Below are 25,761 nucleotides of genomic sequence, written 5' to 3'. Positions count from 1 at the left end.
GTGACGTAGGCACACCCGGACTCCTGCGATAGGCCGCAGGCGTGGATGACGTCACATTAACAAGTGAAGGCGGTGAGCTGGGGTTCTCCTCAGACTGAGCCGGGGACCGGAAGTGTAACATCAGGGGCGTCTCCGGCAAGGAGGTGGAGGAGGGGAGGCTGATGCTGCCTTTCCGGCCCCTTCAGAAACTCCTTAGTTGGACCATGAATCGCCATGAAGAGGAACTGCGAACCGCTGGGAAGCGGGTGCTGGTAAGGGGGAGCGGGGGGGGGAGAAGTTACAAGAACGGCATATTTTGGGAGGTGTTCAGGGCAACTGCTTCCGGGTTATAAGAGCAAGCAGTCACAGGGATACAGTCGAATGAAGACATAGGGAGAGAGTCCGGTTCACGCACCACTTCCGACTTTTGGTAGGACAACCCTCCATATGCGGGGCAAGGGTGGCGGAAGTATCGAGAGGCGAATGAAATAAAAGCAAATTGGGCACAGCTGGGGATATGCCATACACTTAAAGCCTCTCACCCCCCCCAAAAAAAGGATTATGGGAATTGTAGTTTGTTTAAAAGGTGCTGGGAATTGTAGAACTGTGAGGTGCAAACTACAGCTTCCAGGATTCGAGGGAAAGAATGTATGCTGTAAATGTATGGTGTGTATGAGCCATAGCCTAATAGCTGTTGCAGGACCACAGGTTCCCCATTCCTGGCAAGGCGCCTTTGGCTTTTCACCACCTTAGCTTTTCCCTGCTTACTGTCCTTGACGTGTCTCATTTGCAGGTGGCAGGACTGGGCAATCACGGCCTGTGTGGCACCCGCCATAGTGTGGGCATGGCTGTCCTTAATCACCTGGCTACCAAGCTGAGCGTGGCTGACCAGTGGAGAAAGGACAAGCGTTGCTGTGCGGATGTGGCATTCACCAGCCTGGGAGAGGTGGAGTTGGTGCTGATGAAACCCCGTAGCTTCATGAACATCAACGGCCATTGCGTAGTCAGTGTTGGTAAGAAACAACCTTTTTTATTTTCCTTGACCTGTGCAGCAGAGCTCGCCTTGCCCCCCCTCAGACAGGTAGAACAGGTAGAAACTGACATGAGGGGAGACCCACCCATAGGGATCCTGGTTCTTACTCAACCCAGCAGAGCAGAGGTGGGGAACCCCAAGCATTTCAGCAGAGTGTAAGGCTTCCTCATTGCCTAGAATGCAAGCAGAGGTATTCTGGCTCATACCTGGAAGCAGAGCTGACCCCACTATGAGCCAAGGTGAGCCACCAAGCTTAGGTGTGGGACTTGGGGGCACCTTTCAGAGCAGCAGATTTCTGGGGTCCTTCAAGCCTCCAAGATTTGGCTATTGAGCCAGCCAGCCCACTTTTCCACTGCCTTTCCAGCCAGCTCACCTGCCTCCTCCATTAGAAATTAAGTCTACATGCTCTTTTCCCACCTCCCATTGGGAGCATCAGCAGGAGCCAAGGAGGAGGCAGCAAGTTCACTTCTCCTGCTTGGACCTAATTGAGGTCCAATTAGAAGAATGGAAAGCATGTTTGTGCCTGCCCCCCCCCCCGGTGTGTAAGTCTAGCTGCAAGTGCAATTCTGCTCCAGGCTGGTGTTTGTCTGTTAGGAACAAGAACAGCACTTCCCACTACCCACCTAAAATTTTCTCATTTTTTCTTCAACATGAGACTACCAGACATCTTTTACTTCTATTTATCTGCCCTCCAGCACCCATAGAGTTGTTACTCTGTTTTATCCTCCCAACAACCTCGTGGGGTAAAGTAACATGAGAGAACATGAGAGATGGTGGCTCAATGCAAAGCCACTTCTTCAGCCTCATAGCTGAGCTGCGATTTGAACCCACTTCAACACTCAATAGTAATACCAGCACAGTAATAGTAATAATATTTATACCCCACCCATCTGGCTGGGTTTCCAGCCACTCTGGGTGGCTTCCACAAGAATATTAAAATACAATGATTCATCAAATATTAAAAGCTTCCCTAAACAGGGCTGCCTTCAGATTTCTTCTAAAAGTCAGATACAGTGGTACCTCTAGATGTGAATGGGATCCGCTCGGGAGCCCCGTTCACAACATGAGCAGTGTGCAACCTGAAGCGCCGAATCTGCGCATGCTTGCCGCACGATTTGGCGCTTCTGCGTATGCGCGAATCACCAAACCCGGAAGTAACCCGTTCTGGTATTTCCGGGTTCGGTGCGTTCGTATCCCGTGGTGTACGCAACCCGCAGCGAACGAAACCAGAGGTATGACTGTAGTTGTTTATTTCTTTGACATCTGATGGGAAAGTGTTCCACAGGGCTGGCACCACCACGAAGAAGGCCCTCTGCCTGGTTCCCTGCAACTTGCCTTCTCGCAGTGAGGGAACTACCAGATGGCCCTTGGTGCTGTACCTCAGTGTCCGGGCAGAACGATGGGGGTGGAGACGCTCCTTCAGGTATACAGTGGTGCCTCGCTAGACGAAATTAATTTGTTCCACGGGTCTTTTCTTATAGCGAAAAATTCGTCTAGCAAATCCCATAGGAATGCACTGGATTTTTTTCGACTTTTTTTTGCCCATAGGAACGCATTAATTGAATTTAAATGCATTCCTATGGGAAACCGCGATTCGCTAGACGAATTTTTCGTAAAACGCATTCGTCTAGCGAGGCAAGCTCCGCTCGAAAAATCCTTTCGTTAAGCGGAAATTTCGTTAAGCAGGGCATTCGTTAAGCGGGGCACCACTGTACTGGGCAAAGGCCATTTAGGGCTTTAAAGGTCAGCACCAACACTTTGAATTGTGCCCTGAAACGTAAACTCTAGCGAGTCCAACACATGCACTTCTTTCTGGCATAGTCCAACACATCAGGGATGGCCCCTCTGTTGCCCTCCAGATGTTGCTGGACCACATTTCCTAATATCCTTGATCATTGGCTGTACTGATTGGTGCTGATGGAAATTAACAATAGTGGTGCAGCAATAAAACTACTAGTGTGTTTTCAAAGCTAAGCAGGGTCCGGTGTGGTTTCAAATTGGATGGAAGATCACATGTTGAGATTCCTGCATTGTAGTGGGTTGGACTTGATGACCCTCAGGTTCCCTTCCAACTCTATGATTCTATGATTCTGTAGACGGAGGGCCACAAACTTCCCATCTGTGTTCTATGCCACAGGTTGTGTTGTTCTCATTCTGCCCAGTAGAGGGCAAGCCACCCCGGTTCCTGCAATAACATGAGAGTGTAGCTGGCCAAATATTGAACTTGCATCTGGAAATGCAATTTGTTCATTGTGTTAGCCTTGAAAGAGATTTTCTCACACACAGAGATGAGGGCTTTAAGAGAGGAGCAAGTACAGATGTCATCTTTTGAGGCATTTTGAAATTCTATTGCTTGTTTGCTGATGTGAGGCAGAGTAGACTCCTGACCTCAAGAAGCCTCGCCTGGTGCTTCTGAATTGCATTGCATCTGTTTGTGGTCAAGTAGAGATCTCGGCTCCCCATTTGACTGCTGGAACTTTTTCTTTCTTTTAAAGCGGAGATGTTCAACCTGAGCGCTGAAGATATTTACCTAGTTCACGATGACCTGGACAAGTCCTTGGGAAAGGTCGCCCTGAAGCTGGGAGGCAGCGCAAGGTAACTCTTCATAATTATGCAGCTCCCCTTGTACAGAGTGCATTAATAATAATAATAATAATAATAATAATAATACCCCACTCATCTGACAGGGTTGCCCCAGCCATTCTGGGCAGCCTCCAACATTATACAAAAACATCGTAAAACTTTAAACTTTGAAAAGCTTCCCTATACAGGGCTGCCTTCAGATGTCTTCCAAAATTTTTATAATTATTTATCCCCTTGACATCTGATGGGAGGGCGTTCCACAGGTTGAGTGCTACTACCAAAAGGGCCCTTTGCCTGGTTCTCTGTAACTTCACTTCTCACAGTGAGGGAACTGCCAGAAGGCCCTCAGAGCTGCATCTCAGTGTCCAGGCTGGACAAGGGGGTGGGTAAAGACACTTCTTCAGGGATACAGGACCATTTCGGGGTTTACAGGTCAGCACCAACACTCTGAATTGTATTTGGAAACACACTGAGAACCAGTGAAGATACTTTAGGATCAGTGTTCTATGGTTCCAGTGGCTACTCCTAGTCACCAGTCTAGCTGCTGCATTCTGGATTAGTTGTAGTTTCCGAGTCACCTTCAAAGGTAGCCCCACGTAGAGCGCATTGCAGTACTGTAGTGCAAGTGGGAGATAACCAGAGCATGCACCACTCTGGCCAGACAGTGTGCAGGCAGGTAGATGGAGCTGTGTCCAGTTGGCCTGGGCACAGGTTTAACCTGTTTTAATACAAAGGGGTTTGATCTTCTTGCAAGAAGATCAAACCTATCCATTCTTAAGGAAATCAGCCCTGAGTGCTCACTGGAAGGACAGATCGTGAAGCTGAGGCTCCAATACTTTGGCCACCTCATGAGAAGAGAAGAATCCTTGGGAAAGACCTTGATGTTGGGAAAGATGGAGGGCACTAGGAGAAGGGGACGACAGAGGACGAGATGGTTGGACAGTGTTCTCGAAGCTACGAACATGAGTTTGACCAAACTGCGGGAGGCAGTGCAAGACAGGAGTGCCTGGCGTGCTCTGGTCCATGGGGTCACGAAGAGTCGGACACGACTAAATGACTAAACAACAACAATAATACAAAGGGGAAGGGCAACATGTGTATGAGATCAGTGGAGTGTGTGTGGATGGGGGACTGATGTTGATTTCTGGATGAGAAAAGGGGTGGGGTGGGGATGGAGAAGCTGTATGTCCCTCTAGAATGCTGCTGGACTTCCAACTCCCATCAGCCCCAGCCAGCATGGCCAGGGATGGTGGAAGCTGGAGTCCAGCAACATCCAGAAGGACACAAAGGCCAACAGTGGATGGTGCCAGTGCAGAGACAGCTAATTCTAATTTCATCCCCATCCTCCTCCCCCTGGAGTTCTGCAAGGACAAAAGTGAGGCTAAGGAGGAAGAAACTGACCAGCCATGCTGCCCCCTAGGCTGGTTGTAAGATGGTAAGTAGCTAGGGGCTGGCATGGGGCATGTCAAGGTTCATGGGGTTGTTCCCCATGGGGTTCATGGGGTTGTTCCCCATTTGCCCAAACCAACCAGCCTCCACTGTTCGTTTCTGACAAGGGATTCTGTGTCTTGGCAGCCACAGGACAAAGTAGAAATTTTGCCAGTGTGCCTTTTTTTTTTTACTGGAAGAGGCAATGAATCCGCCCACAGCTGTTAGATTTCTGCACTGTTAGATGGCTCTTTCAAGGCACAGTGCCTCTCTTAGGAAAAGGACAACCACCCCTGTCCTCAAACAGCTTGTTCAGCGTTTTTGGGAATCTTCTGGCCAAGAGGATGAGTATCTGACTTGCAAAATCAGACACAAGGAGTCTGGGCCATTGAGAAAATGTTTCTTGGCCCCTGTCAGGAGTAGGGTTCCTTTGTAGAGAGACTGACCAGAGGCTTAAGACGCCTTGCTTCTTTTCTTTCAGAGGTCATAACGGAGTCCGTTCCTGCATCAAGTCCCTGAGATCTGATGTGAGTTGCCGCTTTGGTTCACGCGCGTACCACTAAGGAGGACCGATCTTCATTTATTACCATGACTTGAGGTCTTGGTAGGGATCCAAGGATGGGATTCTCGCATATTAGCAGCTGTGTCTGTCTGGAGCTCAGCTTACACCGGGCGAGAACCCTTGCATGTTTCATGCTTGGCCCCAGGCCGGGGGTGGTGGAGGGAGGAGGTTATTTCAATTGGAAGCAGATGGCTGGCTGCAATCCCAGGACGCCAAACTAAAAAACATTGCGGCCTTCCTGGATTGCTGTGTCTCCTAGCTCAGCTATAGCCAAAGTTTCTGTCTAGCCAAAGGGCAAAGGCTGGAGGAGAATTTGCAAGCTTGCAAAACCCACAGAGTTGCTACCAGAGAGAATAACAGATCCTACAACTGTATAGAGGAATTATTCACAATTCCTATCAAAGGAGAAAAATTCAATCTTGTAACCAGTCCTTTGTTGGACCATACTGGTTTTATTGCTTTATTGGTATCTTTTAAAAAATGGAATGAATTCAAGACCGCTGGGTTGGCTTGAAAGCTTGTTACTTCTAATACTAGATGGACCATTGGCCTGATCCAGTAGGCTCTTCCCATATTCTTATGTTCTTAGAAGTGACGCTCCAACCCCACCCCAATAGTCTGCTGATTAGTAAAGGCAACCCCTGACCCCCTTTGTGCTGCCTGAGAGGTAACAGCAGAGTGGGAAGGAGGAGGTGGAGGGGGGGAGGTTTCTTTTTGGAAATTGCTGCCTCTCAGGGAAGATGAGTGAGGGTAGGGCAGGGATGAGAGAAGCAGCTGCTCCTCGCCCCCGGGTCTCTATCCTCTATCACTGCCTCTTAGGGTAAAATATTCCTTAGATGGACTATGCATTGTGTAAAGAAGCACTTACCTTTGTCCTGAATCTTCCAGCGTTCAGCTTGCTTGGATGTGCGAGAGTTCTAGTGTGGTGAGAGAGGGAGAAAAATCTTTCTCGCAGCACTTTCTTCATGCTAGGAACTATCTTATACACCTCTATCATGTATCTCCCCTGCCCCACACTCACCAGCAAGTGAGGCTTGGACAGGTTAAACACCAAGACTGGCAGCTGCCACTCTCAAACCATAAGAATTGGGTCCTTTCTGTTCAGTTCAAAATACGCAGCCTCAATGTAGACACGACAGCAAACTATGGTTAAGGAAGCTTAACTGTCTTTTCACATGATGACTGAAATAATCAAATAAAAAAGATCAAATAAAACCATGGTTTACAGTCATGTAGGAAACCGTACTCTGAAGCCAGTATTTGAAATTTGCAAACCATGGTTTGATGTGCTGTCTGAATTGACTGACAATCGTCACAACAGTTGCCTCACCTTGGGAGGCCACCACACCAAAGACCAGAGCTCTGAGCAGGTGGGAAATGAAAGCAAGCAACCCTGTTCTGAACTGTAGGTTGTATGGCTGTGGTTGTACATTTGGGAGCTATAACCATGGTTTGGGTTCTGAAACTCTGGTTAGGGCAAACCATGGTTTGGTGCATCTGCTGTTGGATCCAAACACATAACTGGTAAGCACCACACCTGCAATTCTGGTGTATGTTACTGGGCAGAACAAAACCAACTCCCCCCTTTATTTCTTTCTCTCTTTCTCTTCCCCCCTTCAGCGTATGGTCCGACTCAGGATAGGGATCGGCCGGCCAGTAGGAGAAGCTGCTGTGGAGCACTACGTGTTGGGCAGGTTCACCAGAGCTGAGCAGGAGATCTTACCGCAAGTCTTTGAGCAGGCAGTCACAATGTTGCTGGGACACATCCAACAGAGGAAGAGCAGCCCAGGGGCCCCGGTCACTTCTGGGGCACCAGCCAAGACACCTCTTGGGATGGAGGGCGCATAGCAATCATGAATGCTTTGGGTGTTTGTGAGCCGGTGTTCCCAGAAAGAAAGAATTTGGGGGCTTCTGATTGCCAGGATGGGCCAGAACCTGTGACCTATTAACACATCTGAACCCAGAATTACTTGGGAGTGGGATGGGCAGGCATTGCCCAAGATTGCTAAAGGGAACTGGGAGGGGGAAGGCAAACCACCAGGACCAAGCAAATGGATGTTATCAGAGAAACAGCGAGTCTAAGGCTATGGATATTCCATGTTTATGTGATCTTACCATGCATTGCCTTGCTACCTGAAGTACCCCCCCCCCAGAATCACAGCTTTCAGGGGGGAAACAATCCTTCTAGCCCTCATGAAAGCCGGGCTTCGAATTATGTGGGCAGCAAGCACCTAGTTGTCACTACGACTTCGCCTTCGGTAAAGCTGGAGTTGGAGGGTGGGGGCTTCAGTGCTTTTCTTTGTACCTTGCCCCTCCATGATGGGAGAACAAATAGTGCAAAATAAGAAAATGTATGTTTAATTTGCATAATTTCTTCTTTTATCTCTCCTCCCCCCCCCTTAGAACATTGAGTCAGGGTGTGATTTACCAGTTTTATCACTGGAGTGGCCTGCTTACCACTCTGAGTAATGGGGTGGAGGTCCAAAGTTCGCTTTCTCTCGCCTATGCCTTTCAGCTGCCTCAGAGCAAGTTCCCACTCAGAAAAGCCCAGATATTAACCCTTCTTTTGAGTTACATAGCTGGCTGAGGGCTCCACCTAGGACAGGGCCGGGAACCCTCAGTCCCAAAAGCCTCTTGGGCCTCTTTATCTGTCCCTTGAACCTCTCTGCAGACCACTCTCTCTTCCCCCAAGCTTCACCACCCTTGCTGTGTTTTTGCCTGGCTGGAATGTGCCCTTGAACCTGTGGCAATGCTTCTTTCTTGTCTAGGCTGTGGGTAGAGTCATAGGCAATGTCTTCCCATGTCTTTGCTGGGTAAGTCAAGCGCAGACAGCAAAACAGGTTAGTGTGTAGAATAGGAATTGTTGACTCGGGCCCAAACTGGGTCCAGATATTGCTGGACACCCAATTCCCATCTTCCCTGACCACTGGCTGCCACCGGAGACACCTCACTGGTTTCCTGTGAGGATAAGACAGGGCGCGTAATTTCTTGTCCCAGATCTCCAAGCCTAGTAATTCCCAAGCTGTGTAGCATGAGAGAAAGTGGGTATCTTGCGGGGTACCATGAAGAAAACGTGAATGGAATAATTTTTAAAGCTTTTTGTGAGCTTCCAATGTGCTCACCCGTAGACGAGGCTCCCTGATAATGCCCAAAACAGGAGGGGGGGTTCAAAAGAGTCCGCCCCTCTTTTCTTTGGGGGTAGCCTTTATGGCCAAAGAGTAGCAGGTGGGGTGTTACTTGTTTTTAAATGCTTTGTATATAGAAATAAAACAGTTTCCTCACACCTCTAAAGAGCAAACCTTGAGTATAAGGGTTGAATTGTGTGTCTTCCACTTTAATTCAGAAAGGAAGGTGGGAGCATATATCCGCTACCAGAAAGGCCAGGGGCCTCCTATCCTATCAGGATCCCACTTTTGCAAAGACCTGTTGTCATGCAGGAGCAGTGTGGTGGCCTTGCCCTAGGAAATTCACCCAGCCTCGGAACTTGGTTGGGTTAGGGGGCCACTTGTGCCTCCTGCTTTGTTTGCCTTCCGTCTCTGACTCAGAACAGCTCAGTGGCTCTGTAACTTTCCTCAGACCATTCTGCACTGACCTACTGGGATATAAAAGTCCTCAGAATTCCACCCTGAGTATTGTTATCTCTTTGAGGGATAGGTGCTGATGCAAAATGAGAATACTGGATAAAAGGGTTGCTTCTCCATCCACTATTCCTCAGTTGGTTGCTGTGTAGCCAGTTTCTCGCAGACAGCTTTCTCTTGTGGCTTGGACTCTTCCTCTTTCGCCTCTGTTCTCCACGCTGTTATTAAAGGCTATGGGGAAAAGGCCAGGTGTTCAGGCTAGGGATGTTAAATCCACACCCCTCACAATTTCACAGGTGAAAACACGGATAAATGTACTCATAAAAACAGGACCAGCCCAATACATTTCAGCTCCTGAGGCAGAGGAGAAGGGTAGTTCTCCACAAAGCGATCGGAAAGAATAGCTCCTGGACACCTTTATTTATTAGGCTCATTTATATACATTTATAGAAAATTCGAGAATGGTTTGGAATTTTTGTTGTTTTTTAAAAAAAAGAAAAGAAAAAAGGTGGGAATCTGGGCCAGCCTACCCTACTTCATTGGGTTGTTGTGAGGATAAAAACTACAAGCCCCCCGAGTTCCTTGGAAAGGGTATAAAAGGTGGGATAGAAAAGTAGAAATGAATGAAAATAAAACAAACACTAGGCTATGTGTGGCCCATACAGCTCTCTCACCCCAACAGAAGGGAATGGCTTGTTAGGTCACATCCGTACCATTCATTTTTAAAGCAGTATTATACCACTTCAACAGTCGTGGCTTCTCCCCAAAGCATCCTGGATACTAGTTGTTAAGGGTGCCGAGATTTGTTAAGGAAGAGAACCATAACACATGGAGGCTCCCAGGAATCTTTGGGGCAGCCATGACAGTTTATTTGTTTACTATTAAATCCCACCTTTTATCCAAAGAGTTCAAGCTGGCATACACACTTCTCCCTGTCAGTTTTATCCTCGCAACTACCCTGGCTGAGAGACCGGTGGCAGCAAATTCCATGGATGTCAGGCATTATTGCTCCAGCCTTCATTCCTGCAAGTTGCTTCCTGGAAGCCATGCTGTTGCCTAGGTTTTGGTTATTGCTTCCCACCTGGGAGCCAATAAGCCTGATTCCCCACTCACCTCTGTGGCACTGGAGTAAGGCCGGACTGTATCCTCACGGATCTGGGAGACGTTGCTCAGAGACGGCATACTGTGGACAACATGATTCCCTTTGATCTTGGCAACATTTGTGTGTGACGTGAAGCGGGCAGGCTTGGTAGCAGAGAGGCTGCGAAACAGATATCTACAGTTCTACACCAGTTTGCAAATTTGCTTATTTATTTTGCAAAACATTCCTGTGGAAATTCAGCAGCATTTTCCTGCCAATTTCCCCTAACACTCAACATTTCTACATGCTATTTTGCCTAACCCACACATTTTCCCAGAATGCTGCTGTCTAATGTTCATTTTGTGCATATACAGCTAATGTATATGCTGTTTCTACGCACGCTTTGCTCTCTTGAACATGTATTTTTGGCTGGATAACTACACTGCAGAATTGAAAGAAGCCTGAATTTTGAAGAGTGGTGGCTGGGTTTCGGTTCATGCATTGTTTCAGAAAGTGCAAGTTTCAAGGTTGTTCTGAGGCAGCAATGGAGCCCATCTAGGCTTGTAGAAACAAAACCCATGTGCTGGAAGAAGTGTGGCGATGTGACCTCCTTTTTCCATACATGATGGGGGTACACAGTAGCACGAGAGTTCTGGGATAAGACATTTGAATCACCCGTACATCTTTGGAGCCTTTGCACTCCTCACTAGACATTAACATGCATAAGGAGCCAATCTGCATTTTATTAACAGCAGCCAGGCTTGTAACGTTTGGGAAGTGGCAATTTCAGATCAAGGCATTGAATATAGAATTTTGGCAACCTGTGGCTCCCCACCTTTTTTTGCATGCGCTAATAAAGGAGAGAGACCTTTTCATCCTCTTTCATCTCAGGAACGCCTGTGGATACGATTATGTACAGGTGAAACTTGGAAAATTAGAATCTCGTCGAAAAGTGCTTTTATTTCAGTAACGCAACTTAAAAGGTGAAACCAATATATGAGATACATGCATGATGACATGCAAAGCAAGGTATGTCAAGCCTTTATTTCTTGTCATTGTAATTATTTGTCGTTAGGCGGGTCAATTATAAATGGAATGTAATTAATGAAATGTAATAGCGATGTTTGTTTTTGTTGATTCGTGTATTATTGTAACTATTTGTTTTATTACTGTGGAATTTCCAGAAGAAAGCATTTGTCAAAATTAAAAGGGGAAAAAATATAATGTTGCTTTACTGAAATAAATGCAGTTTTCTTCGATATTCTAATTTTCCGAGTTTCACCTGTATATTGTATTGCTTCCTTTCGCTAAGTAGCTCTGCCTGTTTGCCATTTTACAAGAACCTAACAGGTGGTTGCACCCCTTCCAACCCTCATGGATCTCATTCCCTTTCTCTCTTACCTGCTGCTCTCTGTGGTGGTAGGCTTGAGCACCTTGCTCTCTACATAGAGAGTCCGGAGAAGCTGATTGGCTTCGATGCGTGCAATGCTTCTGTTCAGGAGATTCAAGGTGGCCTGCAGCACATCATTGCGCCTTAAGTGGAACATCACGTCAAAGTGGCCATCCTCATCCTCATCAGATGGGCGTTCCTGTGGGAGTGAAGAGGAAGAGCGTGGCTGCAAAACCCTCTTAGATTTCCACCATATTTGTTTCCCACACTTCAAATAAAATGCAAAGTTTGAAGTGGGCAAGGACGTGATCCCAGTGTGCCTAGCCCAAATGCTTACAGTAAGTGGACAGTTTAAGTTAGTTCCTAGAATTGTAGCCAACTCCTTACTCAATGCAGGATCTACAAAGAAGGAGATTAGCAATAGTTTGTCTTTTGCTGTTCACAGAATGGAAGATGGCAGGATCTCCTCTATGGAAAGATGGTTTCAGGCACCAGGCCTGTTGGCAAACCAACTCTGTGTTACAGATATTTCTGCAAATGTGACATGAAAGCTGGAAACATCACCCCCACAGTGTGGGAATCCCTTGCACACGACCACAGTGGCTGCAGACAGACAGACAGACCGTACATCCTTAGCAGTAACCAGAGAAGGAATGACTGCAGGGAGGAGCACAGAGAGAATAAATGCCCGGGTGCATCTGCAGACGCACAACTGGACGCCTTCCTCTGCCCCAGCTGCAACAAAACATGTCTCTCCCATATCAGTCTCCACGGCCACATTGTAACTGTCCAATGGTTTGACTTCACCACCAAATGCGCACTCTTCCATTGTCTCCTGAGACAGACAACTCAAATGCAAATAGATGCAATAATGACCCATAAAAATCTGCCAAAGCTCAACTTGGATTTGCTTAATGCAGCAAAAGGTCTCAAAACCCTCCCAACAGTGTCCCTATATTCCCAGAAGCTCACCAGTAGCACTTCCTTGAGGCCCTTCGCAGTGTGCCTGAGGATTCTTTCAGCGTTCAGCCGCAGCTCATGCTCCTCTTCAAGGGCCTTGGCTTGGCTTTCCTCTTCACTGCTTTTCCGTTCCATCTCCTTCCTCTGCTGGGTCAGCTCCTCTCTGGGGCAGGAGAAGGCGAGACCAGGAACAGAAACAATGCAGTTAGTCAACAACCAGCAGCCCCTAACCAGGAAAGAAGCCTTGGGGGTCCTGGGCAGTTAGTTCAGTGAATAAACTGGCTCTGCTTTCGGCTTGGCTATTTAACTTAACATGCTGCTATTATTTTCTGCCTTAGACACATCATGTAGTTGAAACAAAAGAGAAAAATTCCTTCCAGTAGCACCTTGGAGACCAACTAAGTTTGTCATTGGTATGAGCTTCCGTGTGCATGCACACTTTTTCAGATACCAAGAAGTGTGCATGCACACGAAAGCTCATACCAATGACAACTTAGTTGGTTGGTTTAAAATGTGCCATCACGGGAAAAGGATGAATTAGAGATATTAACAGGTTTGAAGATATGTCAAAAAGTAAAGTATTTGGGCATTTGGATCACCCCCAAAAATATAAACCTTTTTCAAGACAATTATACGAATCTTGAAATCTGGAACAGGTTAAAGCTCTCATTTCTGGGTAGGATTTCTGTCATAAAGATGAATGTCCTTCCTAAATTAATATTCTTATTTTAATGATTCCAGTGCTGGGTGAAGCGGGCTGTCTCAAGACTTGGCAAAGAGAGATCTCTTAAGTTTTTGTGTGAGGGGGGAAAACCCGGGAGATGGTTTACAATGAGATTTTAAAAAAAAAATATAAGGTGACTCTTCCAAAAAACCAGAAGCATTTCTCTTAGGGATAACTGGGACGGATATTCCAAAAAGGCAGTTGAACTTATTTTTAAATGCAACGACGGCAAAAATCATGAGATGAGGTGATAACCACAAAAGAAGAGGGACAGTTAAAATCGATGTAATATGCCGAACTTGGCAAATCTAGCTATGAGAATTAGAGATTAGGCAGATTTTTGAGGAGGATTGGAAACATTTTGTAGAATATTTAATGAGTTACTGTAAACATAAAAACACAAGTAGGATTTGAATGAAGAACAGCAGTTAAACATGTACAGTATTTGGGAACAAGTGGCAAGGATAGGGCACAGATTAACTACCGGTATAATGTGCAGCAATATTAGAAAATATGGGGAGACCATGGAGGGGGGGAGGGGAAGTCAAACGGTAAATGAATATCAATTGGGAAATATGTAATTTGTTTTAAATTTGTAAACTTTTGAAACTTATATTAAAAAATTGAAGACTCCAATAACTGAACTACCATTTTAAGCCTGCCTGGACAAAGCTTGTTGCATCTGTTACTCTTCAACAAGTATTTTGCGCGAGTAAATGTTATTTTTCCAGAGAGAGAGAGAGAGAGAGAGAGAGAGAGAGAGAGAGAGAGAGAGAGAGAGAGAGATGCCTGTACTAACTTTAGCACCATGTTCTGCTGCTCCAGCACCTCGTTGGTCTCCTGTGTTTGGGCCATGACCTTCTTCATCTCCATGTACTCTTCCACCTGCGCCTGCAGTTCCTTGCACTTGCTGGTAAGCATCCAGATCATCTGTGTACCAAATATGCACATGTGAGCACGCCTGTTACATACACAGGGGATCAGCAGCCTGCATTCTGAGTGTGGAAAGGCTCAGCACCATTTGAATGTAATCTAGTAACTAAAACCAGCTTCCCCACAACCCGACGCCCTTCTGGTAATGTTGGACTCCAACTCCCATCAGCCCCAGCCAGCATGGGCAAAGTCTGGGATGGTGGGAGTTGGAGTCTAGTAACATGTGAGGCACAAGGTTGGGAGGTTAGATTTATCATAATTTTATTTTATTAAATATCTTTATTATACCTTTAGCTTAGACACCTGGGCCTATTAGCCGGGTGGATTTACTCATGTGGTGCACAAAAGCATCAACCCTGGATCATGCCACTGGCTCTTGGTATCCTGGTGAGCAGAAAATGCAACACGGAAGTCAGCTGCTGTTTCATGGATGGTCAATGTTTCAAAGGGTCAGATGTTTTGGACTACAGTTCCCATCACCCCTGACCATTGACCATGGTGGTTGAGGCTGATGGGAATTGTACAGAGGTGTCATGGTCCAAGGCTGCCCGATCAGCATGAAAGGGGAGCTTTCTAGCCACTGAAAATAAGGATTCTCGCCCTTTGTGCTGATTGGAGCCACAGAGGATGGACTACCAGGGTCACTCTGGAGAAGGAAGGACATAAAGGAGAATAAACTTGACAGCCATATGTCAAGAATGCTTGGATGGTGTTTCCTGCTTGGCAGGGGGTTGGACTGGATGGCCCTTGTGGTCTCTTCCAAGTCTAGGATTCTAGGATTCTATGAGAAGTTTGGCATGCTCCAAAGCTAAGCATTTGGCAGCACTGAAAACAACAGGAGCTTCAGTTTCAAGAGAATGGTGTGCAAGTTCTGTTACGTACAATGGAACTTCAGGGAAAGCACAACTCCAAAAGTAGCTACTGGAGCACTCCAAATAATTTGTCCAGGTACATGATCAGAATACAGTAGATGTAGCTGGAAGTCAGTGCATGGAGGTTCTCACTGATGGTTGCAATGCATCCTAATTCTTATTATTGTAAGAACGTAAGAGTCTGCAGGATCAGGCCAATGGCCCATCAGTTCCAGCATTCTGTTCTCACAGTGGCCGACCTAAAGGGAAACCAGAAAGCAGGGCCTGAGCACAAGAGCAACTTCCCCCTCCTGAGCTTTCCAGCAACTGGCATTCAGAAGCATCGCTGCCTCAAACTGTGGAAGCAGAGTGTGGCCATCCTGCCTAGTAGCCATCGATAGCCTTCTCCTCCCCCCATGAATTTGTCCAGTTCTCTTTTAAAACCATCCAAGTTGGCGACCATCACTGCCTCCCGTGGAAGCAAGTTCTAGCCAAATGCCACATGATAAAGTGAACTACAGTATCTTTTAAAGATGATTGTATAATCATAGAAGTGGATGCAGCTGTGAAGTTGTGTGGTCGTGACTACTTTGAAGGGAACTTCATGCATGAAATATACTCGGAGTCAAGAGTGAATTTCATGCTCTTTATTCAGCTCATAGTCATCAAGGAGGAGAAGAGAAGACGAATGGCTCTTTTCCCCAAACCATCTGCTTATATACATTATTTACACAATGGGCCTTGCGTGATTGGCTACTTCAGGGCTACACCTGTGGGCCAATTATATTGTGGATTGACTTCTGCCTGCAGCCTGATTGGCTGCTCCTACAGGCCAATCAGGTAGCAGATTCACTTCTGCCAGCCGCCTGATTGGCTGCTCCAGCAGGCCAATCAGGTTGCGGATTCACTTCCACCTGGAGTTGGATTGGGTAGCTCCCGCTGATTCTGAATCCTATTGTTCTAGGATTCAGCTCAGTACATAACACCCCTCCCCTCTAAGTTACAGTCCTGCCCGGGAAGTTGCATTCGTAGTCCCCAAGGTCTGCTGGCCGCCTCCGTGTGCGTTGTGGCCTGGGGTGTTCCTTGGTCAGGGGTTCTGGTTCTGGCTCGTGTTCCGAGGCTGCTGGCTGTGCCAGGGCTGTCTGGTCTGGCGCCACTGAACCACTAGGTTGTAGCTCTGGTTCCGGTGTCCTTCCAGCCTCGGGGCGCCCCTCTGTGCCTACTGCTTCTGCTTCCCCTGCCCACCCCTCTCGCTCTACAGGCCTCACTGCCCTGCTGTCCCCTTGGGACCCCTCTGTCCCGCTCTCCTCCCGGGTTCCTCCTGGGAATCGTCGCCGTAGCTGGTCGCAGTGGCGGCGCCAACATTGCCCCCCTTCCGTTAGTACCTCGTACGACACGGGACCGGTCACCTTGGTGACTGTGGCGGGTACCCATGCTGGGCCTGCCCCAAAATTCTTTGCATACACTGGGTCCTGTGCCACAAATGTCCGGGGGTTCCTGCCTTTCCCCACCACTACCTCATCCTGAGCTCTGTCGGGGTGAAGTCGGTCCAGTCTAGTTGCAAGGCGCCGGCCCATTAGTAATTCAGCTGGGCTCCGGCCCGTCGTTGTGCTTGGGGTGCTGTGCTGTGCTAGAAGAAATGTGGCAAGGCGGTATTCCCAGTCCCCTTGTGTCATGCGGCGGAGGCTGTCCTTGGTGGTCCGCACCATGCGCTCCGCTTGGCCATTGGTGGCAGGGTGGAATGGTGCTGAGCGGATGTGGCGGATGGCGTTCTGCGCTGTGAAGGTCTGGAACTCCTCTGACGTGAATGCGGTTCCATTGTCCGAGACGAGGGTGTCAGGGAGCCCGTGGGTCGCAAACAGCTTACGTAGTACCCGGATGGCTGCCGCCGTAGAAGTGGATGGTACCAGTGCGACCTCCAGCCATTTGGTGTAGGAATCCACCACTATGAAGAATGTTTTCCCCTGGAAGGGGCCAGCGAAGTCCACGTGCAAGCGTGACCATGGATGTCGGGCGGACTCCCAGGGCTGGACTGGGGCCCTTGGGGGATCCGGGCGGGATTCTTGGCAGGTCTGGCAGTGTTGGACCCAGGCCTCTATCTCTCTGTCAATCCCCGGCCACCACACATAACTCCTGGCAAGGGCCTTCATCCTCACTACCCCTGGGTGTGTCTCGTGTAGGGCTGTGAGGACCCTTTTGCGGAGGGGCTGGGGAACAACAACCCTGCTTCCCCATAACAGGCACCCCTTGTGGGCCGACAGTTCATGTTTGCGGTTTGTGTAGCCAGCGAATTCTGGCCCGGGGCTGCTGCTGGGCCATCCTCGCCACACCCAGTCCAGGACCCGGGAGATGACCCTATCTTTTGTGGAATGGTGCGCAACTTCTTGTGCCTGAATGGGTCGGTCGGGAAGCAGCTCCAGGGTCATAACCTCTTGCGCAGGCGCTGGGTCGGGGCCTGTTTCTGGTAGTGGTAGCCTGCTGAGGGCGTCTGCGTGGCCCATCGCCTTCCCAGGGCGGTGGATTAGTGCATACTGGTAGCCGGCAAGGAAAATTGACCACCTGAGGACACGTGGAGACAACACTTGGGGGGTCTGCTTCTCAGGGGCAAACAGGCCAAGCAACGGCTTGTGGTCAGTCACTATGGTAAAGGGCCGCCCGTACAAGAAATCATGGAATTTTTTTACGCCCTTCACGATTGCCAGACCCTCCTTGTCAATCTGTGAGTAGTTTCGTTCGGCTGCAGCAAGCGTCTGGGAGAAGTATGCCACCGGCACCTCTCTTCCATCCGGGAGTTGGTGTCCCAGGACAGCGCCGATGCCATAGGGAGAGGCGTCGCATGCCAGCACCACTGGCAGCCTCTCGTCGAAGTGTGCTAAGACCGAGTTCGAGACGAGCAAGTCCTTGACTGCCTGGAATGCGGCCCTTTGTCGCTGGCCCCACACCCAAGGGGCCCTTTTATCTAGGAGTCTGTGTAGGGGCTCCGCTACCGCTGCCTTATGGGGAAGGAAGGCATGGTAAAAGTTCAATAGTCCCAAGAATGACTGAAGTTCGGGCTTGCTCTTGGGCGCTGGGGCCTCACAAATGGCCCGTACCTTGTCACCGGTTGGATGGACCCCTTCTGCGTCCACCTTAAATCCCAGAAAGTCCACCTGCGGCACTCCCAGTAAACACTTTTCCCGCTTCACCTTGAGGCCCGCCGTCTGGAAACGGTGCAGGACGGAGCGGAGGCGGTCCTCAAATTCCTCTGGTGTGGGCCCGGCGATCAGTACATCATCGAAGAAGGGGGTGACGCCAGGAATCCCTTTAAGGAGAGAGTCCATTAGATTCTGGAATATGCCTGGTGCCACGCTAACGCCAAATTGCAGTCGCTTAACTCTGAATGCCCCTCTGTGCGTCACAATCGTCTGAGCCTCTGCTGTGGCTTCGTCCACAGGCAACTGTTGATACGCTTGGGCCAAGTCCAGTTTGCCAAAGATTTTTGACCCAGCCAGGGTGGCGAGGACATGGCTGACCACTGGCACTGGGTATGCATGGGCCGTGAGAGCCTTGTTTATGGTGCATTTGTAGTCTGCACAGATGCGGACCGAACCGTTAGGCTTGACGGGTGTGACAATTGGAGTTTCCCAGGGGGCGTTGGGCACCGGCTCCAGCACTCCTTGCTCCACGAGCCGGTCCAATTCCTCGTCTATGCGGGGTTTCAGGGCGAACGGGACCCGGCGGGCCTTGTGCCTGATGGGTCGTACAGCGGGGTCTAGCTGTAGGGCAATGGGGGGTCCTGTATATCGTCCCAATGCCCCATCGAAAACCCCTGGAAACTCTTTGCATATGGCGTCCACGTCCACTTGTAAGCTAGTGCGGTTCACCCCGGTAACAGCTAGCCCCAGAGGTCCAAACCATGCCAGTCCCAGTAAGCTAACGTAGGGGCCCTTAACTACCAGCAAGTCCAATTGTTGCTTTCGCCCTCGATATTGCACCCTGAAGGTCCCCACCCCCATAGTAGGGACCTTACGTTTCTGGAAGTCCCGGAGGGTGAATGGGGCCGGCCTTAGTTTGGGACCCCCATTAGGGCACAGTTCCCTTAATGTTCGGGCCGAGATTATGGATAGAGTTGAACCCGTGTCCAGCTCCATGCGGCATGGGGCTCCCTCTATCTGTACCTCTATATAAATTTTCTCTGTGCTGGGATGGGGCAACTGGAATACCTGGTAGTCCGTGATCTCCGTCGAGTTGCCTTGGTGCATGGTGCCGTGTGACCTGGGGCTCCTGGGTCGGTCATCTGATGCTTGTCGACGGGTGAGTCGAGCCCGACACACCCGGGCGATGTGTCCCAATTTTCTGCACTGCCTGCACTCTGCGTTGCGGAAACGACAGGTCCTCCTCTCGTGGTTCTCCCCGCAGCTTGCACAGTTCCCTCCTTCTCGTCGAGGCTGCTGTGGTGTGTGTGCTGCTTGAGTGCGCCGCTGTACTCGGTGTACTTCCTCCCTGTCAGATTCGGATTCGTCGGTGAGGTCTTCGTGGTAGACCCTCGGTTGGGATGGCGGGGCCGGTCGTGCCTCTTGCGTTGACCTCTCGGCGGCTTCGGTTGCCAGGGCTTCCTCCAGAGCAATCTGGAATGTGAGGTCTTTTTTGGCGTAGAGGCGTCGTTGCAACATCTCGTCCCTCAGGCCACCGACAAGGCGGTCACGAAGCATGTTCTCCAACTCTGAGAAGTTGCATAGCCGGGCGGCTTGGCGGAGGGAGGTCACAAACCCAGTTATGGTTTCCCCCGGGGCTTGCCGCTTTGCGTAGAAGGCATTTCGGCAAGCTACCACCGAGGGCTGTGGTGAGAAGTGCTCCTTCAGCCGTTCCATTATTGTTTTGTAAGAGACGGTAGCGACATCTCTAGGTGCAAGGAGAGCCCGGGCGATTTCAAACGTCTCCTCTCCACAGACGCTGAAGAATGTCGCCCTCTTCATGGCATCGTTGGTGACTTCTTTTGCTTGCAGGAGGAAGTTGAAACGGGCGGCGTACCCTTCCCAGTCTCCTGATGCTGGTTTGAATGGCGAGAAGCTGCTGTCGGTTGCCATTCTGGGTTCCTTGGGTCCTGGAGCTGAAGCCTGGATGCACGGTGCGATGCAGCGGTGCAGCAGGTGGCGGTGCTGCGGTGCAGTGCGTGGTGGCGGTCAGCTCAGCAGGATCCCATCCTCGTCGCCAGTGAAATATACTCGGAGTCAAGAGTGAATTTCATGCTCTTTATTCAGCTCATAGTCATCAAGGAGGAGAAGAGAAGACGAATGGCTCTTTTCCCCAAACCATCTGCTTATATACATTATTTACACAATGGGCCTTGCGTGATTGGCTACTTCAGGGCTACACCTGTGGGCCAATTATATTGTGGATTGACTTCTGCCTGCAGCCTGATTGGCTGCTCCTACAGGCCAATCAGGTAGCAGATTCACTTCTGCCAGCCGCCTGATTGGCTGCTCCAGCAGGCCAATCAGGTTGCGGATTCACTTCCACCTGGAGTTGGATTGGGTAGCTCCCGCTGATTCTGAATCCTATTGTTCTAGGATTCAGCTCAGTACATAACAATGCACTTCTGAATTACCCACTGTGTTATTGGAGTTGGAGTCTAACAGCTTTTGGAAGAAGGCACCATGCTGGCCACCCCAAGCATAAATTGTGGCCCAGCCCTGCACTTTTGCAAAGGACAATTCTTACCTTCTGGTTGCTGAGGCTGTTCTGTGCCATCTTTGTCTCATTTTCCTCCAGCAGCTCCAGCTGCTTCAGAGCTTCTGAGTGAGCCTCCTTGAGCCGTTCATTCTCTTGGAGGAGCTGGAGGCTCTGCTCAGTTATCTTGGTCAGCTGGAAGCTGATGGTGACATTCTCCCGGATGGTGCGCTTAGTGGTCTCTGCCATCTGGCTGTGGGCCACCTTGCGGAACTCAGCAGCCACCGCATTCACACGGTGCATCATCTCCTTCTTTAACCTGAGAGAGAGGGAAAGGAGGGATCACTATACCAGCAGGGAGCTGGATCAGGACAAAGGCCCAACTCATCCAACATCCTGTCCTCACAATGGCAAACCAGGTGTCTGTTTTCATGCATTTCTGCATTACAGGATTCAAGGAATTTGCAATCCAGGAAATGACAAAATATACATTTTTTAAAAATCACACTGTTGTCCTATAGTAGGGGTGGGTAACCTTTCAACAGCTATGGCCATTCCTGGACCGATAAAGACTTGCCACCGTAGTTCATGCACTGGTTACTTCAAGACTGGATTTCTGCCATGTGCTCTATGTGGGGCTTCCCTCACACTCCATCTGGAAGCTGCAGTTAGTGCAGAATGTTGCAGCGCGGTTGCTGACGGAAGTGAGGCCTTGTCAGCGTATAAGAGCCGTGCTCAGAGCTCTGCACTGATTGCCAATTTGCTACCAGGTCAAGTTCAAAGTGCTACTATTAGTACATAAAGCCCTTAACAACTTGGAACCAGCTCACTTGAGAAATCGACTTACCCCACATGGGCCCACTTGACCACCATAAGTGCCAAGTTATCCCTTTTTTAAAGGGATTTTCCCTTATGCTGAATAGGCTTCCTCGCGAGAAAAGGGAAAACTTGGCAGCTATGTTGACCACTTCAGTCAGCAAAACAAGTGCCACATAATACCTGTTCTGCATTTGTAAGAAATCGATCACAACACCTACACTTTGGAACTCCCTGCCTCTTGAGATTAAGCTGGTGCCTTCAATGTACTCTTTTTGACGCCTGCTGAAAACATTCCTGTTGCAACAACCCTATCCAGATGCTTAGAAAGGAGAGGCAATTTTAATCTGTTCTGGTAATTTAACTTTCATATGTTTTAAAGTAGGGTTGCACATTTTTCTTGATTTTACTGCTTTATTTTTTGTAAACCACTTTGAGGGTTTTTTGTGGGGTTTTTTTTTTACAACCGGTGAAATAAATAAGAAACAAAAAGAAAGGTTGTCTTCAGCAAGCCAGGTATTGCCTGCTCTGACAGGCACTGGCTCCCCAGGTCTCTCACACCACTTGCTACTTAGTCCCTTTAACCAAGGATGCCGTATACTGAATCTTGGTTATATTAGAACCCCTGATCTGTACTTATCACAATGGGGATGTCTGGGTTTGCATAGGCAGGCCACCTCAGCAGAGCACGTCTCCACCCCTGGGCCCACCATCTTGCCCGTGGCTCTTCTCACTATTCTGCCATTATATTGCTGATAGCTCCAGTTGGCTGAACCATGAGGTAATTGCAAATAAATAAATAAGAACAAGAACAACACAGGTCTGCAAAGCCTGTAGCCGGCATGAGTTCCACCCTACAGAACAGCTGACACAATGGCCCCCTTGGCCAACCCCAGCCTTCAACCTGGTGTCCCCCAGATGTTTCAGACTACAACTCACGCCAGCCCCAGCCAGCTGATGGGAGTTGTAGTTCAAAGCATCTGGGGGGGAGGCACTAGGTTGGCGAAGGCTGGTCACCCCCCCCCCCACAGCACACACCTCTCTTTATCAATCACAGCTTTCCTCTCCAGGTTATAGATGTATTCCTTGTGGTCTTCTGCTTGCTTCTTCAGTTCCGCCTCGAGTTCAGAAAACTTCATCATGATCTCATCTTTGTGGATCCTAAAATCCTCCAGGGCAGCCAGCTTGCCACCTAGCGACCAGAAATCCTGACTTTAGTCTTGGTGCCTAGGATTACGTGCACACACACACACACACACACACACACACCTTCAGGTGTTTTGCGCAACAACTCCCATAGGTCCCAGTCCACACACTGGGGTATGAGCAGAGCCAGCTCAATATGTTTTGCTACCTGAAGTGAACAAGAAAACAGTGCCCATCCCTGTAACCTGCTATGCAGAGGTAGACTGCCCCTGAACCTGGGTGTTCTTGTTTCTTTCCCATTGGTTTTCTAAGTACAGAGAGCCCAGCCGGGCAGGCAAGTGATCAACTTGGCTGCCCATTTGAGGCAGCCTCCATGTGCCAGGATTGTACCCGTTTGCCCACTCCCACCCCTTGCCCACGCCTGCCTCCATCTGACCCTCTGCCACCCAAGCGACCGCACCTCAGGAGTGCCATGGAGAACTTTGTGCCTTCACCCAGGTATTGCACCTGGCCTGACCGCCTGACTCACCAGGGCAGCTGCCACCCATCCCCGCACCCCTCTTAGTCTGTTTGGGATGTAACTCCTTCCTTGTGCCCAGTTGTTAAAAGGAGGTCTCAGCAGGGGCAAGATAGAGAGGGGCAACCATGTCCTTCTCCTTGACTCCACCCCCTGGAGCATTTCTGTGGTCTCTGCAGGGCAGAGAGGCAGGTGGGGGCCCCAATCCAAACCTGCCGCCCCTCCCAACTCTGCCGCTGAAGCAACTGTCTCATCAAGGCTCATGGTAGTGCCAACCTAGGTGGGGCGGGCGATTGATAGGAGACACACATCCTCTTGTGCTCGGGTGGTGCTTTTCCGACTACATAGCCAATGGCATTTGCAGCCTGGATTGTGGAATTATGTACACATAGATTAAGAACAGCAGAAGTACATGCCCTGGTTTTACCTTCAGTATGCTTCAGAAGCTTGTTGTTAACTGAAAATAGAGTTCAAAAGTGCTGCAGATGCAAGCCAGGCACTGTCCTGGAAAGCAACTGAAAGCAATTCCTTTCTAGTGTGCTATACACAGGCACACTCCACCTGTGGAGCTAAGCAGAGGAGCCTAAACCTCCTTCCCCTTTGCTTTTTTTTCTTCCCAAAAAGCGGCCTGGCAGCCTTACTGAGGTTCATATTCTCAGAAGTCAGCTGATCCTTGGTCTCCTGGAACTCGTGCCTCAGCTGGCCTAGCTGGGCCTCAAAGGCATCCTTCTCCGTGTCTTTGGCCTGCTGGAGTAAGTGGAGCTGCTCCGTCAAATCTGCAATCTCGTCGACCCTCTGGTTGAGCGTCTTCTTCAGAAAGGACACAATCTCTTTGTTGTCATGGAGCATCTTCTCGTATTCATTGCGGAAGAGCTCCTCGGTCACCTGCATCTCGTCCCATCTCTTCTGGTACCTAAGCAAAAGAAGATCAGTCAAGAGGCAGGAACCCAGAACCCATTCCAAATGTGGTGGGTTGTAACCGAAGGTGGCCATGGGTGTACTCCAAGTACGGTTCACCTTGGGCACCACCTTAGCATGCAGGAATCCAGCCTCTGCTCCAGTTGTGTGGTTGCTCCTTCTGCGCAGTGGGGCCCCAGATAGAGTTGGCTCACTCAGTAGAGCATGAGACTCTTAAATCTCAGGGTCGTTGGTTCAAGCCCCACATTGGGCAAAAAGACTCCTGCATTGCAGGGGGTTGGGCTGGATGACCCTTGTGGTCTCTTCCAGCTCTATGATTCTTTGACACTTCAGCCCCAAAATCCCACCCTGATGGTACATCTGGCTACCAAGAAAGGGGATGCTTTCCATATGCCCCATCTAAGGAGCACATGCCTATGCTCTGTTCCAGATTCCCTTCCCCATGGACCTCAAAGAATACAGTGTTCACACAAACACAAAACACACACAAAATCCTTTACCCACCGGGCTAGTCGCCCCTCCAGATCTCGGATCTGAATCAAGTAAAACTCCCGGCTGTGCTCAGGTACGATGGCTTCATCAAACTCTGGTTCCTTGGGAGCCTCTTCTTTCTTGCGCCCCCCTCCTCCTCCTTTTCCTTTCTTCTTGGGCGCCATTGGTGTTGCCGGGGTTTTCTCTTGCTGAGAGCGGGAGATTCAGGGATGGAGAGATCGAAAGGGAATGCTGCCAGGGCCCTTTCAGAGGCAGAATGGTTGTGCTGTCACTAGGGATGGAGGAGATGTACATAGCAACAGTGGGAAGGGGGGTGTGCCCATCTGGAATGAAACCTTAAAGGGCCAGGAAACCTCCCTCAAAGACACACGCCAAAAAGAAGTTCCCTTTCGTTTAGTCAGAAGGGATAGTATTGGGAAACAGCCCTACTAGAAAAAATTAACCCATAAACTGAAACTGACACGGGGACAAATAGAAGATGCCCTCACCCCAGTATGGCTCCCCTTTATCACATACACAGCCCAACAAAACAACGACAAGAGCAAGCATACAGCTTCCAGGTCATGTGGCAATAATGACAAAGCCGCTTCTGGTGAACCAGAGCAGCACACAGAAATGCCGTTTACCTTCCTGCTGGAGTGGTACCTATTTATTTACTTGCACTTTGACATGCTTTTGAACTGCTAGGTGGGCAGGAGCAGGGACCGAGCAACGGGAGCTCACCCCGTCGCGGGGATTCGTTCCGATCGGCAAGCCCTAGGCTCTGTGGTTTAGACCACAGCGCCACTCGCATCCCTACACCTGATTCAAAAACACCCACCCACCCCACTCACACACGAAAACAAAGTTCACCACAGCCAATCACAAACAAGGAACTGCACCCTAGGCCTACCCCAATTTCTCTCACCACCAAAGGAACACAAGTGAATAGCAAAGAGAACCCGTACAAACACAAAACCCCACAAATAAAGCAAATGAGAAACATCACCACCCCTCGCCTTCCCCCCCTCCACCTCTCCCCACCCTTTTCTTCCTAATGTAACCCTAATGTCTCAACAAATGAAACTGACCTACGGAAAATGTAACTTGAAAAGAGACATTGCACATACCTTTGTAAACCA

At 49.3% G+C, this 25,761-nt stretch overlaps 2 protein-coding genes across 2 annotated transcripts; one reads left to right on the top strand and one right to left on the bottom strand.

Moving 5' to 3' along the window:
• Positions 1–77: 77 nt before the first annotated feature.
• On the top strand, positions 78–11,455 carry PTRH1 (peptidyl-tRNA hydrolase 1 homolog). Its single transcript, XM_035102298.2, has 5 exons — positions 78–251; positions 773–992; positions 3,508–3,607; positions 5,505–5,550; positions 7,206–11,455. Exons 1-5 carry the CDS (start codon positions 162–164, stop codon positions 7,431–7,433), a joined length of 684 nt encoding a protein of 227 aa, XP_034958189.1. The 5' UTR covers positions 78–161; the 3' UTR covers positions 7,434–11,455.
• On the bottom strand, positions 9,290–25,284 carry CFAP157 (cilia and flagella associated protein 157). Its single transcript, XM_035102299.2, has 9 exons — positions 24,653–25,284; positions 23,872–24,143; positions 22,606–22,759; positions 20,803–21,070; positions 14,118–14,248; positions 12,607–12,757; positions 11,646–11,833; positions 10,277–10,424; positions 9,290–9,394 (listed from the first exon to the last, which is right to left on the bottom strand). Exons 1-9 carry the CDS (start codon positions 24,802–24,804, stop codon positions 9,290–9,292), a joined length of 1,569 nt encoding a protein of 522 aa, XP_034958190.1. The 5' UTR covers positions 24,805–25,284.
• Between the last annotated feature and the right edge of the window lie 477 nt (positions 25,285–25,761).

This window comes from Zootoca vivipara, chromosome Z (genome assembly GCF_963506605.1).
Source record: "Zootoca vivipara chromosome Z, rZooViv1.1, whole genome shotgun sequence".
Classification (NCBI taxonomy): domain Eukaryota; kingdom Metazoa; phylum Chordata; class Lepidosauria; order Squamata; family Lacertidae; genus Zootoca; species Zootoca vivipara.
Note: the sequence above shows the minus strand (reverse complement) of the source record. Positions and strands in the feature narration are given on the sequence as shown.